The sequence below is a fragment of the Pocillopora damicornis genome, chromosome 14 (assembly GCF_964200805.1).
Source record: "Pocillopora damicornis chromosome 14, jaPocDami1.2, whole genome shotgun sequence".
In the NCBI taxonomy this organism is placed as follows: Eukaryota; Metazoa; Cnidaria; class Anthozoa; order Scleractinia; family Pocilloporidae; genus Pocillopora; species Pocillopora damicornis.
In genome coordinates this window covers 17,465,199-17,492,367 of record NC_142683.1, presented here as the reverse complement: position 1 = coordinate 17,492,367, position 27,169 = coordinate 17,465,199, and the positions used below count along the sequence as shown (strand labels likewise).

General features: G+C 40.7%; 4 protein-coding genes across 5 annotated transcripts in view; 3 read left to right on the top strand and 1 right to left on the bottom strand.

Moving 5' to 3' along the window:
• The window catches only part of LOC113686786 (phospholipid-transporting ATPase ABCA3), a 31,448-nt gene extending 27,895 nt beyond the window's left edge, over positions 1-3,553 (top strand). The window contains exons 42-45 of the mRNA XM_027204458.2: positions 298-488; positions 1,596-1,813; positions 2,145-2,270; positions 2,611-3,553. Of these exons, the coding sequence (XP_027060259.2) occupies positions 298-488; positions 1,596-1,813; positions 2,145-2,270; positions 2,611-2,685 (610 nt within the window). The 3' untranslated portion in view covers positions 2,686-3,553. The remainder of the gene's footprint in view (positions 1-297; positions 489-1,595; positions 1,814-2,144; positions 2,271-2,610) is intronic.
• Positions 3,554-4,090: 537 nt separating this feature from the next.
• On the bottom strand, positions 4,091-10,121 carry LOC113686787 (G patch domain-containing protein 2). Its single transcript, XM_027204459.2, has 7 exons — positions 8,953-10,121; positions 8,141-8,184; positions 7,338-7,402; positions 7,088-7,127; positions 6,133-6,215; positions 5,396-5,472; positions 4,091-4,530 (listed from the first exon to the last, which is right to left on the bottom strand). Exons 1-7 carry the CDS (start codon positions 10,007-10,009, stop codon positions 4,352-4,354), a joined length of 1,545 nt encoding a protein of 514 aa, XP_027060260.2. The 5' UTR covers positions 10,010-10,121; the 3' UTR covers positions 4,091-4,351.
• A 94-nt stretch (positions 10,122-10,215) lies between these two features.
• Positions 10,216-21,658, top strand: LOC113686793 (uncharacterized). Of its 2 annotated transcripts, none has more exons than XM_089194370.1 (14): positions 10,216-10,386; positions 11,313-11,801; positions 12,724-12,768; positions 13,385-13,639; positions 14,076-14,318; positions 15,166-15,401; positions 16,288-16,535; positions 16,995-17,101; positions 18,477-18,614; positions 19,002-19,112; positions 19,195-19,352; positions 19,901-20,099; positions 20,286-20,432; positions 21,174-21,657. In XM_089194370.1, exons 2-14 carry the CDS (start codon positions 11,463-11,465, stop codon positions 21,345-21,347), a joined length of 2,400 nt encoding a protein of 799 aa, XP_089050496.1. In that variant the 5' UTR covers positions 10,216-10,386; positions 11,313-11,462; the 3' UTR covers positions 21,348-21,657. The 2 variants fall into 2 exon arrangements, with proteins under 2 accessions (XP_089050496.1, XP_089050497.1); XM_089194371.1 differs by having other exon boundaries at positions 10,246-10,386; positions 12,727-12,768; positions 21,174-21,658.
• Positions 21,659-25,160: 3,502 nt separating this feature from the next.
• Positions 25,161-27,066, top strand: LOC113686795 (uncharacterized). The gene is made up of 2 exons (XM_089194381.1): positions 25,161-25,600; positions 26,299-27,066. The coding sequence occupies exons 1-2, from the start codon at positions 25,198-25,200 to the stop codon at positions 26,949-26,951; spliced, it is 1,056 nt and encodes a 351-aa protein (XP_089050507.1). The 5' UTR covers positions 25,161-25,197; the 3' UTR covers positions 26,952-27,066.
• Positions 27,067-27,169: the final 103 nt, after the last annotated feature.

Below are 27,169 nucleotides of genomic sequence, written 5' to 3'. Positions count from 1 at the left end.
AATAAAAACTACTATTACTCTCAATGAGTGGATTATAAAAGCCTATCCAGTCACAGAGTAGCAGGGGGTTTCGGTAAAAGCCGGTTGCTGGCGGTCTGTCGCTGCTTTTAAGACCTCTTACCGCCGTCTGTTCAGCAGGATCTCGTGTTTGGGTCTCGCTTTCCGCCCCTTCTGGGCACAGTCGCCTTTAACACCATCGGTAGCCGCATATGGAATATGTTTTGAAACCCCTGAAAGTAGTACACTATTGTTTACGATTCCAAGTCGTTTTTACACTTCGTGACCGTTATACCGCAGGTTTGGCACTGGTTACACCCTTATGATCAAAGTTGCAGGCAGTGCTGCCCCCATTCCTCAGCAAACAGCGAACGGCTTCCAACAACCTCCACCGACCGCTACGTCCGTACCACCTCCAATGGTTTTTAGCAATCCTGCGGCTACCGGGGAATTGCCGGAAGTTAATGAACCAGAGAAGCCCATCCCGGAAGGTGAGGCAAAGCTTGTGTCTATGATTATTGAAAAGTGGTATGAGGCGTGACGTGTTAACCCTTTATGCCCCAATATCAGTTTGCAAGTGCTCCGTACTGTTCTTAATAGGTCTCTTATGGTGCTTATAAGGAGAATTTGCTCAATGATCAAGAGTTTCTTGACCTTGCAATCACTCCCTTTATTCTCATGACTGATTCAGGGTAACAATGATAGGAGGGATGAGATGCTTATCACTCTCAGGAGTTGAAGGGTTAGTTGAGCTTGTAAGGTTGACGGGAGGTGAGAAGAACTGGATTAGCCCTGCCCTGAGGGTGAGGTAAAGCTTCTCACTCAGTTCATTGTTAGAATTCGTTGGCTTGATGGGGTAAGGTTTGGGCGGGGTCTTGTGTCTTGTCTTGTGTCTTTATTGTTCAAAAGATAAAAATTACATATCTTATGTTACATTAAAAAGAAAATGATGTAAATAAGCTTAGGTGTATCTAAATAAGATAAGTATATACGTGGAAACAAATACAAAAGTCTAATACAGGAAGTACACTTTTACAAAGCTACATTGTACTTAAAAACAATTCTATTAAAAAATGTATTCTTAAAACGGTTTGTGCGAATGGCGGGCAAGACAGGGGATTTATTTCTCAAAGGTAAGGATGCCGTAGGGAATGGAAAAAGGGTGGAGACAGAGGAAGAGGTTGGGAGTTGCCGGTAGGGGTGCACGAATTAACCTTGAATTAGCCTTGAACTAATACTGGGGCTGAGTCAATGCTAACTGCGTATATGAATAGAGGGGGATTTGGTCAGGGGAGGGAGGTGGTGGGGGTGGGGGACTGTTGGGTGTCACAAACGTAGCGGCTTAAGACCACCGGAGACAACCGCCCCAACAGCTGATGATTTCGCTCAGAAACATAACAGAATTATCGCCGCCATGGGTCAGCTTGAGTCTCTATCTGGAATGTGTTGCAAGAGCTAACTGCAACACTAAGGACAACGAGTCAGCCTTGCTGTTGCGTGTCTAGTTGGAGAGATTTCTTTACTCTCAAAGAGGCTGGGGAAACATTTGTGAGAGAGAATACCAAAAATACCAAACTCAACTTTTAACTCTCTTGCAGGTTATGCTAATGGTACCCAAGGGGTCATCAGCAGCAAAGATATACAACCTACGGTCCCCGTTCCTCCTCCCTATCCTGCCAATCCTGTTCAAATGCAGCTCCCTCCCGGCCAGTCCATGCCGTTGGTGTACGATCCGGGATTGATAAACGCGGTGACAAATGCTCAGAACTTCGTGAACCGAACTTTCTCTGGAGCAAGGCTTCTGGAGAGCCATAACGTAAGTAGCACAGCGGTTAAACATGTTAAACATCGAGCCTTAGCGTGGGGATCAATTCTGGCCGGCCGCGCGCACCACTTTCCCGCCCATAATTTCATTGGAAAACACGAAACAACGGCTTACTTAGTCTAACTGAATCGTTCATGCAAACGCGTGCAGCTGGAGTTTCAATAAATGTCCTTTATTGTGGCTTTACTTGTGTCTTAGTTGGATAAACTCGTTTCATACGTATTAGACTGGCCGAGCCACAAGAGAAGAGTGATTCGAGTGAAAATGGTAACAACCGCACGTCATTCTTTGTTTACACTTCTTGTTTTGTGTTTTTTTAAAGGGAGTACTGCACTTCCAGTTGGAAACTGAAGGATTAAGTTGGTCGTATATCTTTGGCCAACTGGAAAGAAATAGAGCTGCTCTGAATATTGTGGACTACAGCGTCAGTCAGACCACACTAGAACAGGTAAACGCTCTCAAACTTTCTATCGCTTGAAGGGCACATCGATCGTCTTGTAATCATTTCAAACAGTCAGATGCAAAACTAACGCCAATCACGACTTGAGACTTGGTCGCCTGCGTTTTCCCGCGTTTTAGGCAGTTTGGTCGGTTGCACTCTGAGTTCTTATTGGCTCTTAAAGGTGTTTGCCTTTCTTCTGATTGGCCGTTGTAATCATTTTGGTTTTACGTCACTTAATCGAAAAGCGCGCTTAGTACTTACAAGTCTATGAGCTTGTTGCACACAAGCCTGTGTAATTTTGCCTGTGCTAGTTGATAATGCCTTTCTACTTTTGCTCATCCCGTAGGTTTTTATCAACTTCGCCAAAGAGCAACACTCCGAAGAAAGAACAACGGTGAAGAAGATGTGCGGATGCTTTTAGTTTTTCAGGAGGACATTGACAAGACTTAAAATTAGTCCTGGATTTTTTTGGTTTAGGTTCTGACGCTAATACAGGATTAGTAGTTAATCGAATTTTCGATTCCGCTGTGAATTTTTTTCTTTGTGGGTTTGATGTCTTGGAATCTAAAGTATAGAAATCGAAGACACAACCTTCGCTGAAAAACTTCAGTCCTACCAAAACAACTCTCATCTCACCGGTATATCACTAAAGCTTAGAAAAGAAAGATGAGATAGCTTCATCTGTCTTTAAGCTCTCCAGATCTTTTTTGTATCTGTCTCTTCTAGCCCCAATACATCTAATTGTAAATTAATAAGAGAATTTAGTATTTTAAGAAGATAACACACTCTTGTCGATAAATTTGTTTCTTCTTATCACCATTTTGCTGAGTAATGTAGAGTTGTTCGAAAGTGGAATATGCATGTTTATCACTTTGGAATTTTAAGGATCGATTTTGGAATGATATCTGCTCGAATCTCTTTGCTGGGCAAAGTGTTTTTTAGATTGCACTTTTTTTTGTTATTGCACCATTTTTGTTATTTAACTTACTTTATTTATGTATTGTTGGTTATTACAATACCAACGCGTTAGTTTAAAATCTTATTACAATCTTAGATTAAGAACCACATTCTCTTTCTGAGATGTTGATAAAGTGACTTTGAACGAAAAATTTCCTTATGGCATGTACGATATAATTTTTCTTAGTTTATTTAATCCTTGCGTGCACATCCTTGCTTGAACAAGGTTGTAATTGTAAAATTTTAACATAGAAACTTCTCTACTTGGTAATAAGAGGAAACTGTGTGTTCGAGTGAAAATATACTTTTCTCTGTACTGATGTTGCATCAAATATCTAGTTGTGCCTTCAATTGTCTTTGGGAGCGAATTTATTTACCAAGCAAGAGTTTCTTGAGCTGGTGATCATTCATTAATTTATTCTCGTTTTTATTTGAAAAGGACACATCTCACGCCCAAACATTCGAAACCCAAGTTGAAAGCGACAGTACGTGACGCATTTTAAGTCGACGTTTCCAAAAGCTTCTCTTGTCCCCACAATAAATGGAGCATTACAAAAACGATACGTTTCCATAACACTCTCCTTTTCGATCAATTTACAAAAGTACCCGTTGTTATCAGCGTTTAAATGTGGATGATAGACAAATACACACCCTGAAGTATTTATATTTCGGAAGAAAACGTATTTGTGTGGATGGAGCTTAAGAAACGTGTTTGGAGTGAACGTCAAAGAAGAGCCACACAGAACCAGTCTTACCTCCTAAGAAGAAATTCGCTAACCTGTTGGTATACTTAACACGGAATGTTCCCATTTGACTAGCTCACTCTGATGGCAGAGAACAGCCATGAAAAAAATTCAAGGGAAGAAAACTTGTGAGTTGAAGAACATCTTTTTACTCGAAGATGACATTACATGTAGACGCCAATCGAGATACCTTTATTAACACAACGCGTAAATTATTAAATGTTAACCATAAAATCATATTTACATTGTCAAATTTCTGCACTTCTTTCCATAAAACGCATCCAAAACTCAAATTCAAGGTTCCCCTCAAATCATACTGGGCTTCGGGAAAACGTTATTAAAAAACAATTGAATTTGTCCTCCATATAAAATTAGATCTTGTTCACTTTACGGAGGCCATGGATGGCCTAGTCCCAGTCCTTTTGGTCTCAAATATGCCTTCACAGGGTCCTGGATTCCACTTCTGTCAGCTCCAAGTCCAGTCCCTGGCGTCCAACCCATAACGCGCAACATCTGGTTCCCAATATTTGATGAAGGTATTGGATCAGCTTCCACTCCCACTGTCACTGTGGAAACAGAAGTCAGAAACCCTCCATAATTACTTCAGATATACAAAAAAGTTCAAATTTTGTAACACACTTTCTATAACAAATTGACTTTCTGGCTTTCAGGATGACTGGCAAGTCATTTTAACACACCAAAGCTTCAGTTTGGAAGCATCCCATTTCCTTAGGACAACTGCATTACATCCCATCATTTCTTTATGGAACAACATTGATTCTCTGCTTAACCCACAAATGTGATTAAATTTTTATGGTTTGACACTAATGCATTAGCCTGGTTCAGCTATTATTTAAGTGTTATATTGTTCCCTTGGTATAGTGTAACTTACAAAGTCCCCAAAGAATAGAGTACATGCAGAGGCAAAGGGCCTCAAAGTTGACAATGTAACCATTTGTTTAGTTTGAGTTCAAATAAATTATGTGGGAAAGTGTAATCACACTAAATTGTGATGAAACTTCTTAGATACCATCAAAAGAAACAATCTTTTGCAAGAGTGAATGGTGACAGATGCTCACCACTAAAACAGTTCACTGAGATCATTTGCATGGGTGCACTGTAATATTGGCTATTGCTAATACAAATTTATGCAAAAGATATCACAATAACAAAGTTTAACCCTTTAACTCCCAGATCAAATTTGTAATTCTCCTTACTGTCAACCATACAATTCTTATAATGTTAGTTCAGAGAATTTAGTATTGGATCAACCTATTATCTCCAAATTGATATTTTTCTATATTCTTATCAGATATCTTGTTGATATTGTATTGATATTGTAAGGAGAAATTCTGTCTTGGTCACTTATGGGAGTTAAAGGGTTAAAAAAGCAAAAACTTGAATGAGCCCAAGTGACAAAGTAGCACTTACATGTGGAATGCAGGGCATCAACTGGGGGAGGCATTTTTCTTCGCCTTTTGGATTCTGCACCAGGTCTGTTGGGATGTCTTGGGGAGAGAGTTGATTAGAAAGTAAAGATAGGACACAGTAAAAACTTCAGAACAAAAACAAGTCAGTGCACATAGATACCAACATTAAGCTGATTCAACAATGCAGAAATCAAAAGAAAAGTAATTCTTTCTCTGTCAAATCAGCCTTATGGTTTCCTTCTATTTTCAACTCAAATAACATTCCCTACACAAACAGGATCAAAAACTTCTCATCTATCATAAAGATCTTTAGTGGAGACAAACACTCAGCCTTGAATTGTAATGCTGCAGGCATCACACTCCTGAGGGGTGAATGTTGGCCTCCTGCCTTAGAAAAAAATTGTGAAAAAATTATGTAGCTAAGATTTGAATTCCTTTATTCTGAAGGAGAATTTACACTTCTGGAAAGTGCTCGAAGCCAGCAAAAAGGGAATGAGGAGTAAATTATTTTTCAAAAGGATAGTCTATTTCATAGGTACTTCACGAAAGCAGCAGTTTGTTATTCAAAAATAACAGTTCAAACCAGAAGCCTTAAATGCACAAGAAACAACAATTGCAGTGAAAGAGGGTGGGATTGAATTCCTTTGTGTGAGTTTCATGCTCAATTCCTAAAACTTGAGGGCCCTACAAGTACCCAGTAACATGGCTAAAACATATTTGAGGAAAAAAAAAACCTACCTTGTTTTGCAAAGTAATACTCTCCCTTTATGAGCAGGATCTGATCTACACTGAAGAGAATATAAAGAAGCCCACTGGTATACCTAGCAGAAAAAGAAAATAAATTGTGAAATAAACTGTTATTAATATACTTGACAAAATGTCTTGTTTCCAACTGGTCAATAATCCATTTTACATTTGCATTCTCGGTTGCCAAGCCTTTGAACAGGAGTGAGGCTAAAGAGTGACCTTGTTATGATACAAACATTGCTGCTTTTTAAATGTTAATTCCTTTGTTATCATGCTAACTAGATACTGGTCTCTATCATAACAAGGTCACCTTCAGCCACACTCCCAATCAAAGGCTTAGCAACTAAGTACACAGCTGTAAAATGGTGTATTGTGAATGAATAAATAGGTTATCAAGTGCAGTACAAATTTCCATATTGCACTCTTTTGAAATTTAACCCTTTACAGCCCTACATCAGTAGGAATATTCTCCATACTGTTCTCCATACATTTCCTTAAAAACTGCATTTGTTTAACAAGCAAGAGCTTCCAATGACCTTTAAGGTAGTGTTACATTTGTGGGTGACATTGTCAGGAAAAATTAGATGCTAGTCACTCTTGTTGTAAGGAAAAATTAGATGCTAGTCACTCTTACAAGTCAAAGGGTTATGCTTTTTAGCAATAACTAAAACATATCAATATGTAGAATACTGTCAAAAACACCAGGCACAGTTGTCTAAGTCACCTATATCTAAAAAATAGTGATAAATTCAAACAAGTATGCAGATGTTTTCCAAACTGCTGAAAGAGTTTCGAATTATGTGACTCAAGAAGGACAAAATAAAATATTTTTCGATATTCGAAAATTACACAGTATTGTATGAACTGACAGAATAATAATGTAATTTCACATCACAGCATCAGTTCATTGAATATTTTAATACTTACATTCCATTTATAAACATACCTGTGCCCTTTCCATCTTGTTTGAAGGAAAAACAGACAACCTATATTTCCAAAAGAATGAGAAAACAGTGTTAAAAAAATTTTACCAATATATTTCCTTTACATCTATCAGTATGTCACACTTGAATATGTGGGGTGCTCGTAAAATGATAGTGTAGGAGCCTTGAACATCACTGTGTGCACATCTTTATAATTGTAACTCATTGCATGTAAGTAATTGCATTACATACTGGACATGTTAAAAAACTCACTCCATCCATTTCTCATTCCGCATGAAGACTGCAATATTCCTGTTCAGCTCCCCCAGAGAAGTCTCCTAATGAGAGATGACAGGAATTTCAAATTCACTCATTGATATATCAATCAAAAACTATAACAAAATCCCAGGAAGTGATTGTTTATCACCTGCCTAATATGATGTGTAAGCTCTGGTCAATTAAAGCATAAAATGGCCTTTTATGTTGTTTTTTCATAAGACCCCAATTCTGTAGAGCCTTTATTAAGCAGTCCACCTGTATTAGGCAGCAAGCACACCATTCCCCATGGGTGACTGCTTAATACAGGTTCAACTGTATTCTGAAATGGAGGTTTCCTTTTCATTTCTCTGTGGCTCTTGTTGTCTTGTTTTAAGCTAGAGATTCATTTGAATTATGAAGATCCATTTGGGGCAAAGAGGGAAAATTGCCACAATAATTATAAAAGAAAGATAAAATTCACATCATTTTTGAATAAGCTCTTTTCTGCTGTAGTCTATATGTAACATAAGAATGAACATATAAATTATACACATTTTAGTTTTATATCATTCCATGTAACCCTTTAGCTCCCATGAGTGACCAAGACCAAACTTCTCCTTACAATATCAATACAATATCAAGCAGACAAGTGATGAGAATAACGAAGAATCTTAATTAAGGGATTATAAGTTGATCCAATGCCAAATTCTCCAAACTAACATCACAAGAACTATATAGCGGACAGTAAGGAGAATTACTAATGATATCTTGGGAGTTAAGGGGTTAAGAACACTTTAAACAAGAACAAGACTCTATACCTGTCCAGGTGCCTTAGAATTTTTCTTTAATCTCCCTTGAAGACCTGTTGATCCAAAAAGCAAATTGTACGTTATCAGAGTCTGTAAGTGTTAGCCACATTTTGATACCTAAACCAGTCTCCTCCAGACAGCCCCTCATTTACTAAAATTAGCTTTGTAAATTAGATAAGCAGTAAAATACATGTCTTAATCTGAAACGAGTTTACCAGTACATGTTACCTTTGTTGATCAATGTTTTTTGTAACTAGCAACTAAAAAATCTCCAGAGAACATTGTTAACCCTTTTAACTCCCAAGATTCAATTTTCAATTCTCCCCTCTAGCTACTACACATTTCCTTGTTAACTGATTACAAGAATTAGGTGTTCAATCAAGGTAATAAATTGTACCTGACGAGTTTGAGTATTTTCACTACCTGTTAGCTGTAAAGTATATGGATATTTAGGGCGTGAAATTGTGCCTAATACAGGTGCCAATGCAACAAAATTTTTCACTTGTTATTGGGAGAAGTTACACAGTAATCACTTACAGGAGTTAAAGGTTAAAACAGGAAGGGAGAAGTGGTGAAGGTAATGAGAGCATTTTCTCTCTCAGACTCACAGTTCAGGTTTGATTCTAGGACTTGTCATCACATGCTTGCTGCATTTGTTGTTGGTTCTCCTCATTAGTCAGAAGGTTGTTTTTTTTTTTTTCCCCGAGTTCTCCACAAAATTAAAAAGAGTCTTTATATGCAAAGGAGATACCTTTGTTTACAAGTGGTACATGTATATGAGACATGAGCTAATATAAGTATTGAGCTGATTCTTAACATACCCAAGCCAAACTTTCCTTCGGCACCAGCCAAATAGGGCCTTCTGTATTCAGCCATGACTCCATTTACAATGTTCTGGAACTTTTCTTCTTCCATGTCACTAGCACCTTTCTCGTCCCACCACGGATTAATCCTTACGTCACATTCAAACGAGCTTTCCTCTTTTTCATCGTCTCCAAGTCGACCTTCATCGTTTGTGAAAAACCCCTCAAGATCACTCTCTCCAGAGGATTCATATGATTCAGTTTTACGCCGATCCGGCGTTATGATCATCATTCTTTCTTCGCCATCTTGAAGGTCTACCCACGACGATGCATGTGGCAAAGATTGGTCTTTAGGTTTGGCAAACTGAGCGTTAGCGTGCAATTTGGAAGGTAGCTTGTAGAAATGATTAGAGGAAATATTGGTCTCCATGGGTTCCCCACATCCACTACTCAAACCATTTTCAATATCAGCTAAGCTACCTTCTTCGTCGCGTCTTTTGAGACTGTTATGTATTTCGCTTCCCATAGCAGATTTTCCGCACACTTTGCGTTTCCTTGTCCTACTGAGAGATTTCAAATTATTTCCGAGTAAACCTAACGGAGAATCCCGATCGTTCAACGATTGAGCAGCCGAAACCCTTTTCAGTTTCCTCTTTCTTTTCTTTCTACGTTTCGTAAACCCTACTAGAGGATCGCTTACAGAGTCACTCTCTCCTTTCTCCTTTTCCTGCACAGGATAAGGATCTGGATTTTCGCGACCATGAAGTTGTACTTTCAACAGACGTTTCGTAAACGATGTTTCTTCCTCAGAATCGCTTTGGCACATGGATATGTTTTCAATATAATCCATCAAGGCTTCTTCTACAGAATCATTGCTTTCAGCACTTACTTTTGGACGATCACGGAACGGCGGATAATCCGATCTACGTTTTCTTCCTCGCCTTTTCCGTGGTGCTTTCCGAACGGGAGTCGCTGATGGCGACTCTCTCGTTCCGATCGTTGTATCAGAATGTGCAGAGGGTGGATCATTCGTTCTGTCAAGTGCACTGCTAAGATCTGTTACCAGTTCATCCATCTCAGTGTTATTCTAAATTTCGTTTTACAAAGAATTAAATCAAATGTTTACAACAGGATTTCATCCACAGCTGTCCGCCATATTGAAAAGTGCAAACTTTAGTTCCCAGTCTGCCTCTATTACTTCAAGCTCACAATATTCAAATTGCCGACTTGTTTATGTATCTTGACAAAGGAGAGTTTTGTTTGGATTGGGGTTTCCAAGGGAATTTCAATGAGCAATTACGGTCCTTTTATGCCTTTCTACGTAGGAAGCAGGAGGTGGGAAGCCTATGATTGCTTAGTGCGTTATCATAATCCCAGTCTGCCGAAGATTCTCAGATTTAGCGAAGGTAATCTACCCCAAACGACTGATCTTTGCTGCAGATTGGAAAACAGGTAATGGTATTTGTTTACTGGATCAAGAAGGTCGGAAGGGAAAATATTTGTCATGGCTGAGAGCGAAATATTTTCCCATCCGGTCCGACCTGACTTATCTGGGCATTTTGTCACATGGCAGTCACTCTCTTAGACTGACATGGTAAAGATTGTTAGTGACACATGACGATCAAATTTCAACTCGGCTTGCAGTACTATTACGAAACTGCATGGCGACAAGCGCAAGATAATGTAAGCATTACCACTCGAGGCTATCGCAGTTACGACAATAACAAGCTTGCAAATACACTAAATTACAAGGGCCCAAAGACACTAAAATAATTCAGATCAAGTGTAAATTCAGAAAGCAATTCATTACTAAACTTAAAAGCGGAAATATATACAACGGCGTAATATGTGACTAACGCAGTCCATGTACTGTAAGATTTTACGCCACTAACTCAGTCGGTAGATTCATTATAATAAATTAATATAAAATTAAATTATTCACTGACGTAAAATTTACATTATATATATATCACCGACTGGAAGAAATTACGCTTAATAACGACCCTTCTGAATCTTTTGTTATCCATTTTGTTGTGGCAACTGTGAGCGACAACAAACTTAGACTCTAATCTCAGTGATAAGGTGTGATCATCTTTTTCCTATCAGACCAGTTGTCCATGCTACAAAATTTTAGCCCTTCAACTCCCATTGATTGAAGATTCGATAGTCTATTCTTCCCTCCAGCTGTGACACACTTGTAAATTGGTTATGAGAATTTGGTGTTAGATCAAACAACTATCTGATAAGTCTGAGTATTCTCATTACCTATTTGCTGGGAAAATATATGGATATTCGAGAGAGAAGTTACATGGTAATCACCTCTGGCAGTTGAAGTGTGGACTCTTTTATTTTTCTCTTGATTTTTCTTTATATTTCAGAGTCATGAGATGTCAAAAGTGACCCTGGATGTGCCTGTTATTCAGGCATTTTAATCTGAATAATTCATCCTCCATACCTGATACTTCTGTTAGTAAACTTACGGGAAAGCAAGGCCATTATACACAGTCTAATAACAACTTGATTCTAAAATGGGTTGTGCCCCATCCTCCCAAAGTTTTCAAGTCCACGAAAATGAAACCCGTCTTTTGCAAGAAATAGACCGTCTGCGAAGTATAGAGCAGTCACGCCAGGCAGAAATCAGCAAGCTGCAAGTAGAAAATGAAAAACTGCGACAAGGCCAAGTGAATGGTGGGTATGCAATGGTAAAGCGATCAGACTCTCCTGAAGACGACGGCCATGAAATGTTAGTGAAGGAGATTGAGAGATTGATATTGGAGCAGAGTGAAAAAGAAAATGAACTCAGTGAACTGAGGAGGACAAATGAGCAGCTGAACTTAACTTTGCAACAAAGCCCACCTCAAGTTCAGGTATTTAACAATACTCAAACCTGCAAACACTTCCTCAGGGTCTAAAAAGTGTGGTCACAATGAATTGATTTAACCAATTTAAACTGATGATCTTGGTAAAAAAAAACTGAATGAACTTTCACTATATTCTGGGTACAAAAAAATAATCCAAGTTGTAAATTGTCGTTGTTGTTGAAGGGTACCACATAGAATTGGATTTGTTGATACATCCAGGATTGATAGGATTGGATAGGGGAGTGGAGATGACACAGTGGTGAGAGGGCTCACCTCGCACCACTGTGGTTTGGACCTGGGGTCACATGTGGGTTGAGTTTGTTGTTGGTTCTCATCCTTGCCCATAGTGTCTTTTTCAGGGTCCTCTGGTTTTCCCCCCTCCACAAAAACCAACATTTCTAGTTCCAAATCAGTCTCAAAAAAGTAGACAAGAAGAACCACTTAATGGAATGTCCAATGCTAAATTCCTATTTATTATTTATTTAATTAATGGAATGGAATGAGCATCTCTAAATTTGGATCGCAATGTGTTTTCATTCATTTTAATTAAAATACCATTAAAACACAGATGATTGTGTTAAAGCTGTGAATATGAAGAAAATCCAGCAATTATGAAGTTACACATGTAGATGAAATACACACCAAACATTATTTGTGTGTAGTCCATGACATACACAGCGAGTGTCAGATTCAATCTTCATGATTTTTGTCACTATGTTGTCTGAATTGTAAACTTGGCCTCAAGGATTTGAAATCTGACTCATCCAGCTATATATTGCCTGTTTGTCCCCAAACCAATCTACAAAGTGGTAATAGGAATTTAAAAAACTCTGCTAGTCTTCAAGGAGACTGCTTTTTGGTTAGCATAATGCCCAAAACGAGACTTACTTGTGATGGATAACTGTACAATATAATTATTCTTTTGCAGCAGTTTGTTAATAAGAACAGAAATCTTCCAAAAGTTGGAGATCCAGTGAGTATTTAAAGGATTAATTCTAAAGCTTCATGAAGTAATCTTTGTAACTGTATATAGTCATATTGAGTGTCTCTCACCTTGTGTGGTACTAAAATTACTTATATTTTCTATGGGAAAAAAAAAGACAAAGAAATTAATTCATGAGGGTGTCACAATTACAGTAGACCAATTAGTTTTCATCATGGCCACTGATTAAAGACACACAGATAACTGGTAAAAAATAACACAAATAAAAAGGTTCCGTGATTTAAAACCCCAACTGGCTGGAGGCAAACCATTTGGCTATTTTTTAGTTGAGTTGAGGGGTTTGGAAAAATACTGGTAAGATACTAAAAACTTTGAGGAGTTGAAGTGTCAATGCCAACTCCCCCCTATTCCCTCCTAAGTTCTACCCTTACCCAGTCTTCCCAGAATGACTTTTCTCTTGCCCACTAGAAACAAAAAAACCTAGGTTCTGCCTTATCCCCTCTCCCCACAAATCTTTCTTGTGAATCTCCCCACCCCTCTAGGATGAGCTTCCCTTCCCTTCCTGTTTTACAATAATCCATCCTGATGTTAGTGTAAACGTTTCATCTATTATGGGTGTTAAAATATTGATATGTTTAACTTGCAGGTTTTAGCAATGTGGGAATCAACCCCTTGGCAGTACTTCACAGCAACCATAGTGTCATTTAACTCTGAAAAGCTCCAGTACAAAATTAATTGGGATGACCAGGATCCAACAGGCCGCATTATTGATTACTACAACTTGGCTCTGGACCGTGTCCCTGAACCTGACGAGGTCGCCATTGGTTCCATTGTGCTGTTTCCCCAAGGAAAGTATCGAGGTCAGGAGGGTGTTCGGCTGGGTGGCTTACGCTACCATCAGGTATGTGTGCGTGTGCGTGTGCGTGTGCGTGTGCGTGTGACTGTGCGTTTTCGTGCGCGTGCCTTTGTGCGCGCGTATGTTGTTCTTCTCTTTGCATTTTTACACTGTTCTGCATTGTCATATCTTTGCACGTTGTAAGCGTTCTATTGCTCAATTATGGTGAACTTGCGTGTTCCTGGCATTCAGAGTTAGTAAAATGAAGTATGATAGTAAACGGCGTGATAGTACTGAGGAGTGAAAAAAAAAACAAAAAAAAAACAGGGAGGTTTGGGTCAAGTCGTGTAAAAAAACGCTGTACGCCTACGCGGCCTGATCCAAACGTTTTTTGTTTTTCGCTTCTTTTCTGCAATTGCTTAAATTGCAGCCCTCATGCTTAGATTATTTCTTCACTTGAAAAGTAACAACGTTACTCATAAATTTATTTTATCATTTTAAGGGGCGAATAACAAGTGTTTCGAATGGTCCTGGGGGTCAGAAGCTTTATGACGGTGTGCACACCAAGGGTGAGGCAGACAACAAGTGGATCACATATTCAGGGTACAACTTCTATTTTACGGGAATGGAACTGTCAAAATTACGAATCTCACCCAACGTGTTAGACATCTTGTCTGACAATGACTCTGGTAGCGCTGTGGATGGCTTGATTCGTCCTTGTGACATATTCATCTCGTACTCAAAGGTAAATATCAGTTTTAGTTTATATGATAAGCTGAATTTTACGCGCATTTTGATTCGTTCTTACTGATGATCTGTTGAAGTACAGACGTCACAATTTTATCACTTTGCTTCTTTATTAAATCAAATGCACTCTATGTTGCTGTTTGCTCAGTAATAGGACTAGATCACGGAAGACGTTAAATTGTAGTCAGAACAAAAGATTGACACTCTTCGCTGTGCCTCGTGAGCACTGCTTTTGCTCTTACCATATTTTGACGTCGTCTGTGATAATTATTCCTGGGCGGATGCAAGGTACCCTGGGATCTATTCGTTACCTAAGCAAAACCGCTTTTTAGAGATATCTATTTCTGTTGTTCAGTTTCAAAATTACACGATTTAGAATGCTGCGCTGCTAAACTATCGCCTTCGCCCCCCCCCCCCCTCCTTCCCATCGGTCACTTTTTGAACGACCAACAGACTGACTAAACTCTATTTCCACCGTTTTCTCGAGTCTTTGATCCTCTCTCGAGAGAACTTCGGGAAAAGAGAGGGGGGTGGGGGGTGGGGGGTGGTGGAGTGGGAGCTGAGCGCGCGGGCTCATTACCTGAATAGCGGCGGGTAATCGAGCCCACAGGCGCCAGTTGTATAAAAGACAAACAACGCTATCTAACATATAAATCGCCAGGAAAACCTTCTGCGCTATCCACTGGATCGTGATTTATCCAGTTGATGGAGTTTTCCAACCTTTGAGCAACCAGGGCCTGACTGACAGGAATCCCTTGCACATCCTTATCTGGATGTTTGTTGCACAGACTACACTCATATTTATTGTACAAATATTGAAAAAATTTTCATGATATTTTTAACAGGCAAACAGCCCTTCTGCCATCAGAAATCGTGAGCTGGGGCCATCAGATCCTCCACCCAGCTACAACGAAGCAGTATTGTCGAGTATTTGCGACCCGCGTGACATTCGATATCAACTGGAAGGCTGCGGAGCTACGGTGAATGGCGACAGACAGGCTCAACATTCACTGATAGAGACTGTACAGCAGATTAACACAGCAAAGGTGTTTGTGGCCTGTCTTAGCGATGAATACGTCAAGTAAGAAGTTATTGAATTCATTTATCACTTAGGGCACCAAGGTCAACCTTACGACAGAAATAAAAATTTTAGTTGTTGGGAAAATGGGAGAAAGACCCTTTGTTTAATTTAGGTAACGAACCAAATCGCCCATTATAAAGCATGTCTTTAGGTCAGATGACACCTCAAGGCTTAACTCTTTAAACGCTGAGCGTGATCAGCATCCAATTTCTCCTCACAGTAATATGGCTGAATCATTTATTAACTAAAATCATGAAAATAAAGAACCTTTGATCGTCAAGTGAATTCTCCTTGTCAGTATTAATGAAAATATATAGAGAAGAGTTTTGAGAATATGGATACTGATGTTAGCGAGTAAAGGGTTTTAAAATACACACCAATGAGAAAGAGGCAAATTTTCATAGAAGAAAATGACGAAGCACGAATAATATTTTTAAAGCCGAAAAATGTTTATCTCACTTTGACTTCAGACCATTAAAACCAAGTTTTACGATATTACACCTTTCTCTGTGAACACGGAGCACATGTCGCGAAATTGGCGTCCTATGCAGCATATTTAGTCAACAAAACCTTTTTTTCGAGTCGACATAGCGACCAAAACTGTCGTAGTTTGGAGCGTTGTTACCTAGTTTTTCTTTTCAAGATTATCCAAGGAACCAGGTCGCCTTTACAGCTGTCCATCGAGATTTCAAAACTAACACCACAACTAAGTGTACATGTCAGTGTAGTGAGGCAGGCCCCGAGAATTCGTTCGCAGTTTCTTGCAACATCTGCAACAAAGACATTCAGTTTCGCGTGCGATTGTTGCAGAATAAGGCGCTCCTTCACGGACCAAGAAAATCTGGTTTCCTTATCACCACTTATAACCATCTTTTTTTCTTTCTAGGGATGAAATTTGCCGTCAAGAGTTCCAGTATGCTAAGAAGACCGCGAGAAAACCGGTTATTCCCGTTGTAGTAGGCAGTGGATCTTTCGAATGGATGATGACAGTTGTGGGTTTACTTATTGCCGGTGAAGTGTACATTCACTTCAGCAACAGAGATGTACAGGATTCTAAGATGACAGAGCTTCTGCGAGCTGTTAAGAAGAGCGTTCCTGAAGTTAAATTTCCCGAAGAATTGGGAAGCGTTCAAGGTATGTTTTGTATTTTTGCGGTCACGTACAAGGATAGTACCAACCGACTTCAAAGTTACAGCCACCTTGTCCAGCGTAACAAAACAGTTCTACCCCACAGTAGCTTCCTTTTGAATAGCGACATGCAAGGGGTTCATCCACAGAATTTTAAGTTAGAACAACCTTGCACAGCGTAATACACAGTTACACATGTGAAAGTACTGTCCAATAGCTTTCATTTAGATTGTCGCATACAAGGGTTTGTCCTCAATTTCAAACGTTGGAATAAGCACGAGAAGCATAATAAACAGTACCGCATAAAAATGTTGCTCACGAGGTTTCATTTGAATGGTCACACGAAGTTTCATCCATAAGGTTAACATTTAAAACGTAACGTCCATTCTTGTTTCTATATTTCAACCTAAATTTGTCAGTCTATTAAGTTCACAAAGTGACTTGAACTTTTTAAAATTTTTCCAGATTTGCCAAGTGCTGGAGATACCTCGGACGCTGGAATCCGAGATTCCGCTGACGTGTTTATCAGTTATTGCTGGCTGAATTCAGAGAATGCACATAAAGCCAAACATGTAAGTACTTGTTGATGCATATTGTTTTGGATGTACTTTGATCGCGAAAACTCCCATAAAACCCAGCAGCAAATCGGTGATTGTGAATAAAGCTGACGATAGGTGTCACAACTAAGTGATTGTCCAACCTAACGAATAACTGCCCATCCTTATGTTTCACTCATGGATTGACTATGGATTGACTGACTGACAGAGCGACCGATTGACTGAATGCCTGATTGACTGACTGTCTGGCTGACGGACGGACTGACTGACTGACTGACTGACTGACTGGCTGGCTGGCTGGCTGGCTGACTGACTGACTGACTGACTGACTGACTGTCTGGCTGATGGACGGACGGACAGACTGACTGTCTGGCTGACTGACTGACTGACTGACTGGCTGACTGACTGACTGACTGACTGACTGTCTGGCTGACGGATAGATGGACAGACTGACTGACTGACTGTCTGACTGACTGACTGACTGACTGATGGACGGACTGACTGACTGACTGACTGACTGGCTGACTGACTGGCTGACTGACTGACTGACTGACTGTCTGGCTGACTGACTGACTGACGGACTGACTGACTGACGGACTGACGGACTGACTGACTGACTGACGGACAGACTGACTGACTGACTGACTGACTGGCTGACGGACGGACGGACTGACTGACTGACTGACTGGCTGGCTGGCTGGCTGGCTGGCTGACGGACGGACAGACTGACTGATTGACTGACTGACTGACTGACTGACTGATTGACTGACTGACTGACTGACTGACTGGCTGACGGACGGACGGACTGACTGACTGACTGACTGGCTGGCTGGCTGGCTGGCTGGCTGACGGACGGACGGACGGACTGACTGACTGACGGACTGACTGACTGACTGATTGATTGACTGATTGATTGACTCTCTGACTGACTGACCAACTGACTCACTAGCTGATTGACTGCCCAAGTGACTGACTGACTGATAATTTAGTGTTAACAACCGAGTTGAAAACGTAACTTGGCCATCGTAAAGAGTTAAAAGGCGGAGGTTTCGAGCGTTAGCCCCTTGTCAATCGCTCTGACGAAAGGCTAACGCTCGAAACTTCGGTCTTTTAACTCTTTACAGTGGCCAATTTAAGTTTTCAACTCAGTTGTTAACACTTAATTACCTGTTATACTCTCCCACCGACGTAGCACCACAGTTTCTTTAGAAACTTACTCCCTTTATGACTAACTGACTGACTGACTGACAAATCGTTTAATGTCTGACAGACTGTTACAATGATTAATTGAATTAAGCGGGCTGAATAATGACACGTTTTTGTAGCTACTACTTGCAATACAACTAATATGTTCCGCTTTATTTATATTCTTTTTTTCGGCAATGATTAGGTGACAGAGTTCATCGGGTCTCCATTTGCAGACCCCAGGAAAGTGCACAGCAGCCTGGTAAAAGCAAATAAGTTCTCCCTATGGATAGACATCGAGCGGCTCAGGACAACCAATCAGAATGAGGAATCCTTAGGCATGGTGAGTCAAAAGAAAGAAAAGTTTCTTTTTTCTCACCTTTCAGTGGAACATTGTTTGGAACAGCACTCCGATCTAACGAACATCCGTTTCATCGAAATGTCTGTTTAAAGGACAAGCGTGTCTACGAACTATTCACGAACCTTACTTCCCTAGGGCCCCTACCCACCCACCCTCCCTTGGTATTGTAACAGATTCATTTCTTCTTAATAATTGTGAGGTTTTACTTCTCTTTCCTCTTCTGCTTCCTTACTGTTCTTTCTCCAGGAACAAATGAACACAGGGTATGAACCTGTTCTTAAATTTGAATTTCTTTGCAACGCTTTACAATTAATATACACGTGTATTTACTACCGTTTATTTTTCACGCCATGCTTTGCTTTGTTTCAGTTTGAGCAAATCGCCGAAGGACTCGGGAAGGCCAAAGTGGTGTTGGCGTTTGTTAGTAAACAGTACGCCAACAGTGAAAACTGCAGAATTGAACTGCAGTTTGCTCTCAAGGTACATAAAAACTTTTTTTTAGGGCTTTTAAAAGATTTTGTACTCAAAGCGATTGTTAATGGAATTTGGCTTTTTTTTCTAGTCTCTGAAGAAACCTTTGGTCCCAGTGATCGTGGGCGCAGACAATGATTGGCAAAAGACAGTGGTGGGGCTGTTAGTGGGTGGCCAGGAGATCCAAGCCATCAATTTACAGGACGTCCACTCTGAAGACGTGTTTACGGAGAAATTAGAGGAAATACAGTGAGTATCATACTGTTGAGGTCAAGTTAGCCCTTCCAGAGCAGAAAGAGCGCCCTGCGATTGAATTTTTCTTTAATCTAGAACCTAAACAATTTAGTAAGAGTCTGTGAGAATTCTAAATGGACACAATTATACCTCCTCGAGCGCGTGAAATGCACGTGACAGTGCTCTGATTGGCATTAGTGTTGCATCTGATTGGTGGAAAGAGGGGCGTGAGGTTTTCAAACCAATCGTTCCTCGAAGGAAGGAAAGGCCAATGAAATCCCAGAATGCTTTCATAACTCAATGGAAAATTTCTCTCTCTACAATTAAACTCCTTTGCCTGATTCTAGTGGATGCTATCTCTTGTTGAATCAATTCAGCCCTAAGCTGATTCCTGTGTTCCTGGACTATCAAAATTCTACCTATATTTAGTAACATCATGTAATACTGAAAACGGTCACCCTTGAAATGAACGAATAACCATTCAGATGTAAAAGATAACGCCAGGCCTCTTTCTTACACAATATTAAATTTGCAATTACTAATCTTTATACGGCAATTTTTAGGGAGGCCATTTTGCCTCTACTTGGTCACGCAGAGGAAGCGAGAAGCTACCGAGCGCCTGTCATAGGCGATCACGTGATCTCTCATCACCAACAATGGGCTTACTACGCGGCGACCATTGTGAGCTTCGACCGCGAGACTTTGAAATACACAGTGGACTGGGACGATGGAGATCCTACAGGGAAAGTCCAGTCATATAAGGTATGCAGAGAAATTAGGTGCATCTTGGGTAAAAACCGAAGTTGGAGAGAAATAAAGAAGTTTTGATTGTTAAAAAAATCCCCCCTGACAGTTGCTTAAGAAATGTATATGGAATAGTATGGAGAATGTGGATTCTGATGTTAGAGTGTGAAGGTCAAAGCCAACCTGAACTCTGGTTTACTTTAGGACCTGGCCATTGACAAGATCCCAAGTGAAGACCAAGTGGGTTTGGACTCCATTGTGTTTTTTCCCCAGGGAAGTTACGGTGCTACCGAGGGGAATAACACCGGGGGAGTCAGATACCACGAAGGAGTCGTCACCAGTTACTTAAAGGTTTGTCATAGCTTAGTGTTAAAGGTTTGAATGGTTCGTTGGACACATGTTCAATCCTAATTTTAATAACAGCCATTTTGATGGGCTCGATTTCCGCCGCTCTCTCGTTTCCGGTCCTCGCTCCTCCCCGAGAAGAGAGTTTGGGGATGGGGAGGGAGTAAGGAACGCGGGCTCATATTCCCGAACAGAGGCTGGTAATCGAGACTAACATTTTGACCCAATCAGTATCATGAAGTACAGAACCGAGAATAAGCCTGAGTCTGAAAATTCGATGATCTTCAAGAAAGTGTGAGGAGTACGATCGGATAACGGTGGTGTGTCAGAAAGGTTGCGTCATTGTAGTTCAATTCAACCCGCTCAGCACGCGCGCGGCCTGAACGCAAATGACACGCGTGAGAGAAATCAGACACGCTCCGTTTGTTTCCCTCGCGTGTGACTTCTTATTGGCACGTGTTCTCCGGGAGCCTGCCTTCATTAGTAGTGCTTTGGCACGAGCGTTTCTTAGCCCGCAGGAAAGTGGCCGTCCTTGAGCAATACGAGCCAAGGAGAGGTCTGCAAGGGGTCTGGCACTATTAGTGCCAATCCTCCAGCGATCTTCTCCCCGACTTGTCTAAAATTTTTCCGCGAGCGGAAAATGCACTTCCCGCAGCATTAATGATGAGGGTCTGCTCTCGGGCAAGACAAAAAAATTTCAGAATTAACAGTAGACGCCCTCATCGGTTTTTTTTAAATTCTTTTTAGGATTCCTCTGGAGCCTGCCTATATTATGGGCATCACACCAAAGGCGCAGAAGACGGAAAATGGGTCACTTACAAAGATTACGATTACGACTTCTATGGCATACCTCTGCAAATGCTTAGAATCGCTCCCAACGCCATGGATGCACTCATGGCTTGCAAGGAGGCTTTTCGTTGAAATTTCTTCAATATCTCGTTTTTCTAAAATATCTCTACTGAAATAGGAACTGCTTTAATCACCAAGGCAACCAGTGCTTAATTAGTGTTTGAATATCTTGCACAGTCTCCTTCGCGGCTGTCTTTTGAGATGTCACGCGATGCTTCCCCTCCACCCCGCTCTCATCTCTCTTCTCCGCCTAAAAAAGAAGAGCGTTGCGTGACAGTTCAGAGAAGACGACAAGCATTGTTCACGTCAGCCGGAACAACTGTAACTATGAGAGCTGAAAAGCTTACTTCAAATCTTTCATTTTTTCAGTAGGCAATTCATTAGTAAAGGAAATATCAAAACGAATTAATTTTTGGCGGATGTATGTTAAAGGAACCACTCTAGGCATAAAAGCACTTACGCCATTTTTGTAAGACAGTCATTATTCGCCGACCGTACCGCTGACAAGGAGCCAAGGTAACCTTGGGTTCGAGATTTTTAAGACAGTAGAACTCCGCGACTTCGAACTTCTAGTCAAAGAGTCAGTGATATTGTGGGGAGGGGGGAGGGGGTGGGTCTTTGGAGCGGATATTGAATGACTGAAAAAATGTACGGCGATGGTAATGGTTATGAGTTCCGAAGTGGTGTTCTGGTCAGCGAGTTTCTTAAAGAAAAAGGTTATGAGACATTTTTATTTCCTTTTCGGAGTAATAACACCTACGCTATAGATTCGATAACTTAATCTATAGAGCCGTTTAAAACTTTCATCGACCATCCACCCGCTAAATATCGAATCCACTCTTTCCTATTTTATACCACATAATATTCTCTTGTTAAATATAGCAGCTTGAATTAATTGCAGTACCGTAAAATGCAGCTTTAAGCCCTCCCCCACACCCCTCGGTTATAGGCCCATCTATTCGTAAACGAAAAAAAAATCCCATTATAATCCGAACGGATATAAGTCCTCCCATTCTCTCTCCGAATCTTATTGTTCGGAGAGAAAGGAACTCGATTTATTGTTGTTATTGATTTATTTATTGTGACGTTTACAACCAAAAATTGCAAAGTGATTTTAATCAGCATTTCTTTGGCTCGTTTTAAAGGGCCTTTCTCTATTCCAGTTATAGGCCCCCTCAGAAGTAAGGCCCTCCGTTTATAGGCCCTCAACACCCTTTACGAAGCTATATATGCCTAGGGCTGACAAGCGCTAGTTAATGGTATACTTTTGTTATGGGAAATGGTTGTGAGACAGATGTTAATCAAACGTTTGTACACCATGCACCAGGATTCAGTATTTTACAAGGTTTAATTTGCAGTCGAGTTATAGAGTAAAGAGGGTTTCGATGAGGTGATAAAATTTTGGACAATTTACGGCAAAGGTTGACACCTCTCCACCAAAAATGTTTTTATGGTTAATTCTTTTTACAACAAACGTCTAAATGTCTTGGTCATTTTACGGCTAACGGTAAACCCCTCAGTAAACGCAGGCCTTCCCTTATAAATCTAAGAGCAGAAGCCCACTGGGCCCCTGTCTAAGCGTAAATATTTGTTTCGAGGAACTTAGATCTAAACGAAAGTAAATTCCACCTTTGCCCTCTGCACTACATGGTGCAATATTTGTCAACTATGACTGGAAATATATGAAAATCATATATTTGCACTGCGGTGAAGAAATGAGTTATAAGCGATACTCGCAGCTATGAACGCTACTGAACTACTATTTGAAATGAGACCTGATAAAAATTCAGGCCTGTGCGGGATTTGAACCCATGACCTCTGCAATACCGACCAACTGCCATACAGTTGGTGGAGCGCTGCACCGGTATCGCAGAGGTCATGGGTTCAGTTCCCGTAAGGGCCTGGATTTTTTCAGGTCTCATGTCAATTACTAGTTCAGTAGTGTTCATAGCTGCGAGGATCGCTTATCTGTCATTTGTAAACTAGTTTATTAACTACTGTGCGAGTAGCAGAAACGAGAATTGCGGTTGAATTATCAAAAAAGGTCATAAGGTGACTACGACAAATCGTGTTCACCCCTCCTCCTTCGGTGGGTTGAATTAAATTCACCTCCTTCGAGAGGGGACGGGTGAGCGGGGAACACATGAGTGCGTTACTCTCTTCTAAGATTCAAATAGAAATTACAGGATCTGATAACAGTTTCAGAATATCTCTGGGTTCTCAAGCGCTGTTCTCTTTCGAGGGAGCAAACTGGAGACAACTCGAGCGTGTCTCTGAAAACAAAAATTGCGCCTTGAATGACCCCTTTTGGCTGACAAATTCGCCTCTCCACTCCCCCACTGAACCACTCATTATGCGCGATTCTTGACAACTCTTGCGTGAAGCTGTCATAGCTGAGCTTCTCAAGTGAGTTCGGTGCTCTAATTACATATATTTGAAGCAAGATTTCATCGTCTTGACGTGAAAGTAAGGTTAGTGAAGAATAATTATACAACTTAGCAGTTACCAATGACAACGGTGGCGTATCATTTTAAGTGTATAGAGGGGGTTAATTTCTAAAGAAAATATGGTGCTGCACAGATGAAGGTGTTCCAAGATAACCTGGTTTTTCAACAGAGCTCATTATGTCTATCGGCCACCGTAGAGAGATACTGAGACGATTTCAAGAGTTAGCCCTTCGTCCGAGAGAGGAAGGCCTAATGCTCGAAAGTTCAATTCAAGAACCACCTTACGGTGTCCAATTCACATTGTAACCTCACAATTGTGTTACAACCAGATATGCAAATCACATTTTCGGTGTTCTTGGATTAATGTGTGATTCGATTTTTCACGCTTTTTTAAACAATTTTTCCTGGGAACGGCCTTGGATCAAATACCATACGATACATATGTCAAGAGCTTTTCTTCTCTTGTACCAAGAGTAGATTCATCTGCCCGAATTTCATCATACAGTGTAATTTAAGAGTTACACGGCGAACGCAGTTTCTCTGCCTGAAGGAGTTTCGTAATAATTTATTCGATTTATTGCATTTGGGGTGTGCATATTTGATATCTGCGTGTGGCGAATAAAAATTAGGACGAAAATTTCTCATATCTCAGCGTGAAACGGAGAAATTAAACTTAATGTTTGTGATTGAATAGTGATTTCATATTCAAGAATCTGGGCAAGATGTCCAAAGGGGTGAGAGGCTAGAAATCGAGGTCAGAAAGAATTAGATGGTTTGACCTTAGGGGCGCGATAGTATGAAATTGCACAATCTACGAGTTTTACTGAACGGAGTAACGCAGTAACGAGTAATGCAGGAACGAGTAACCCAGTAACGCAGTAACGAGTAACGAACGACTTGACGACAAAAATGTTACAAAGTTTTAACAAAATGAAATCAAATGATTTTAACAAATTAAGAGATACCTAGAAACGATAAGTAATCTTCGACAGGAGAAACTGATCTTTAAAAAAATCAATAGAATATATTCTCCTGTTAAAACAGATTAGAGAAGATGAATTTAAGGAGAAAAAATAAGCGTGGAGGTTATTTTGATATTGCAGCGTTAAACCGAGTTTGACTAGGGGATGCGCCTTTGCAATCACGGGTTTAAAAATTTTTTAGTGTTATGTGTTTGTTTTTTTGTTTTTTTGTTTTAATTTAGTTATTTTTTTCAACGTATTTTTCAAATTTTATGGATTATTTAGAAAATAATACTAGGTACTCCTGATGGTTGATATGGATATTTAGCCGCCACACACAATAATCCTTATAGAACTGAAGACGCATCGTGCACTCCAATTGCTCTCGCGCATCCTCGATTTGCTTTAATAAGAACGTGTGGAAAGATTGATAGTTAACTGAGCAAAGTTTTTTAATCAGTCTTACTTAAAAATTTATTTTATTTGTTTTTCTATTCGCTCAGCTCTTGAGAAATGATAGGCAGAACGGCTTTACGCCTTTTCCTCGGTCGTCATGGCATCCACCGGTCAGCGTACTCTACTAAACCGGCTCATAAAATTGGAATCATCGGCTTAGGAAATGTCGGCTCAACAGTCGCAAAGAACCTTCTTAAGTCGGGTTTCACAGTGTCCGCCTTACTCGACAAGGATCCAAAAGTGGGGCAAGATCTACCTGGAGATATACCACGCCCAAAGACACCACGTGAGCTGGCTGCCATTTGTGACGTAGTCACAACAGCTCTCCCTGCCCCGACCCATGTGAAACAAGTCCTGTTGGGAGAGGACGGGGTATTGGCAGGGCTGCGGTCAGGAGGGGTATGGATTGACCATTCAACCACGGACTATCAGCAGACTTTGGACCTTACTGCAGAAGCTGGTATGTGTCTTAGGGCGAGAACCTTTCACAAGAGAGTGTAGGTAGAATGAGATAAGGTGGGCCCCCGGATAGTGCGTCCCTGGTTATGATTTCGATGAAATCCCAAGCGATATTCTGGTAGGGGTTCCCAGCTTGTCCCAGGCGGCTTCCATATGTATTCCAGGGCGGGATCCTTGTGTGGTTCTGGGCGGCAACACGAACGGTTCCATAGACGCGATCCCAGACGTCGTGGAATATATTTTTCTATTTATTGGGGGAAACCCGTCTGTTGCCACTGATTCCCTTTCTACCGGAAGCATTAATGGGTGCCTCAGAACTGCAAGGGAAATAAGGAAATGTGAAAAGGCCAGCCATCGCAGTTTGCTTACCAAGTTTTCCTTATGGTTGAATGGAGTTCAATTGATACTCTCTAAATACTCTCTATACTCCTTAGTGGAGAAACACCGTAAAGGAAAAGTGGGGCTGGAATCAAGGCTTGTTAATTGTTAATATACAGCCCAGCAGCGTTCAAATTCTTGGGCCACTTTTCACTTTATAAGTCCCGATGAAGTTCGCCTTATAATGCCGTCTGCGATACAACTTCTTGCGCGCAATATTATATTAAAGCTTGTTATCAGAGATTAAGACGTGGATTAAACGATTTTCAAGAATTTGAATTACACTCGAGCTTATTATTAACTCATATTTTGCCTCTGAAGCTAAGAAAGGCATCAATGTTCTTGAGGCGCCCGTCACAGGAGGTATGGCTCTTCTCAAGCAAGGTAAAATGACTGTACTGGTCGGAGGAGACAGGCAACTCTTCGAAGACTGCCTTCCCATTCTACAACAGAGCGGTAAGAAAGTGCTGTACATGGGAGCGATGGGGAGCGCTACCATTGCAAAGGTTGTCTCTAACATGATAGCTGCTGTTAATGTCGTTACCATGACCGAAGCCATGTTACTGGGGAAAAGGGGCGGTGTCGATTTAAAATCCCTTTTTGATGCCATTAGATTTAGCGCTGGAAATACGTACACGTGGGAGACGGAAGCTCCTTTGGTATTCAATGGAACGTACGATCCAGATTTCACCATTGGGCTCCACTGCAAGGACTTGAATCTTGGGTACCAGCTCGGACGTAAGTTTAATGTCCCCATACAGATACTTGCCCACGCAGAACAGATCTACAACCGCGCCCTTTACAAGTTTGGGGATGAGGTAGGCTCAACATCCCCTGCAAAGCTTCTGCAAGACGAATTAGAAGAAACTTTGCAGGTTGAAGGATTCGAGGATTGGACTTATACTATTGAACATGTTGAAGACTCCATGGCCGTTGTGCACACAACAAAAGAGAAGGTTTACGGACAGAAGTAAGCACAGTCAATGTGCTGTTCAACAAAGTGGAAACTCTGACAATTCAATAATTTTTTTCTTTGTATAACGTTAGCTCGCTTGGTATTTTGAGCATAAAATAAATTTTGTAAAGGTTTGAAGTTTGCTCCACCATGAGAGTGAAGTGGGTGTTGATGAGGAGAGAGGGGGATAGGGGCGGGAAAGGGGGAGATCGTGGAGGTGGGGGTGGGGGGCCTACC

Excerpts from the sequence above, each read along its gene's own strand:
- LOC113686795 (XM_089194381.1), top strand. The coding sequence starts at position 25,198 with ATGATAGGCAGAACGGCTTTACGCCTTTTCCTCGGTCGTCATGGCATC. Across the intron at positions 25,601-26,298 it reads GGACCTTACTGCAGAAGCTG|CTAAGAAAGGCATCAATGTT; the intron begins GTATGTGTCTTA and ends TTGCCTCTGAAG.
- LOC113686793 (XM_089194370.1), top strand. The coding sequence starts at position 11,463 with ATGGGTTGTGCCCCATCCTCCCAAAGTTTTCAAGTCCACGAAAATGAA. Across the intron at positions 13,640-14,075 it reads GTGGCTTACGCTACCATCAG|GGGCGAATAACAAGTGTTTC; the intron begins GTATGTGTGCGT and ends TATCATTTTAAG. Across the intron at positions 16,536-16,994 it reads AGAATTGGGAAGCGTTCAAG|ATTTGCCAAGTGCTGGAGAT; the intron begins GTATGTTTTGTA and ends AAATTTTTCCAG.
- LOC113686787 (XM_027204459.2), bottom strand. The coding sequence starts at position 10,009 with ATGGATGAACTGGTAACAGATCTTAGCAGTGCACTTGACAGAACGAAT. Across the intron at positions 7,403-8,140 it reads ATTCTAAGGCACCTGGACAG|GAGACTTCTCTGGGGGAGCT; the intron begins GTATAGAGTCTT and ends ATCTCTCATTAG. Across the intron at positions 6,216-7,087 it reads ACAAGATGGAAAGGGCACAG|GTATACCAGTGGGCTTCTTT; the intron begins GTATGTTTATAA and ends TTTTTCTGCTAG.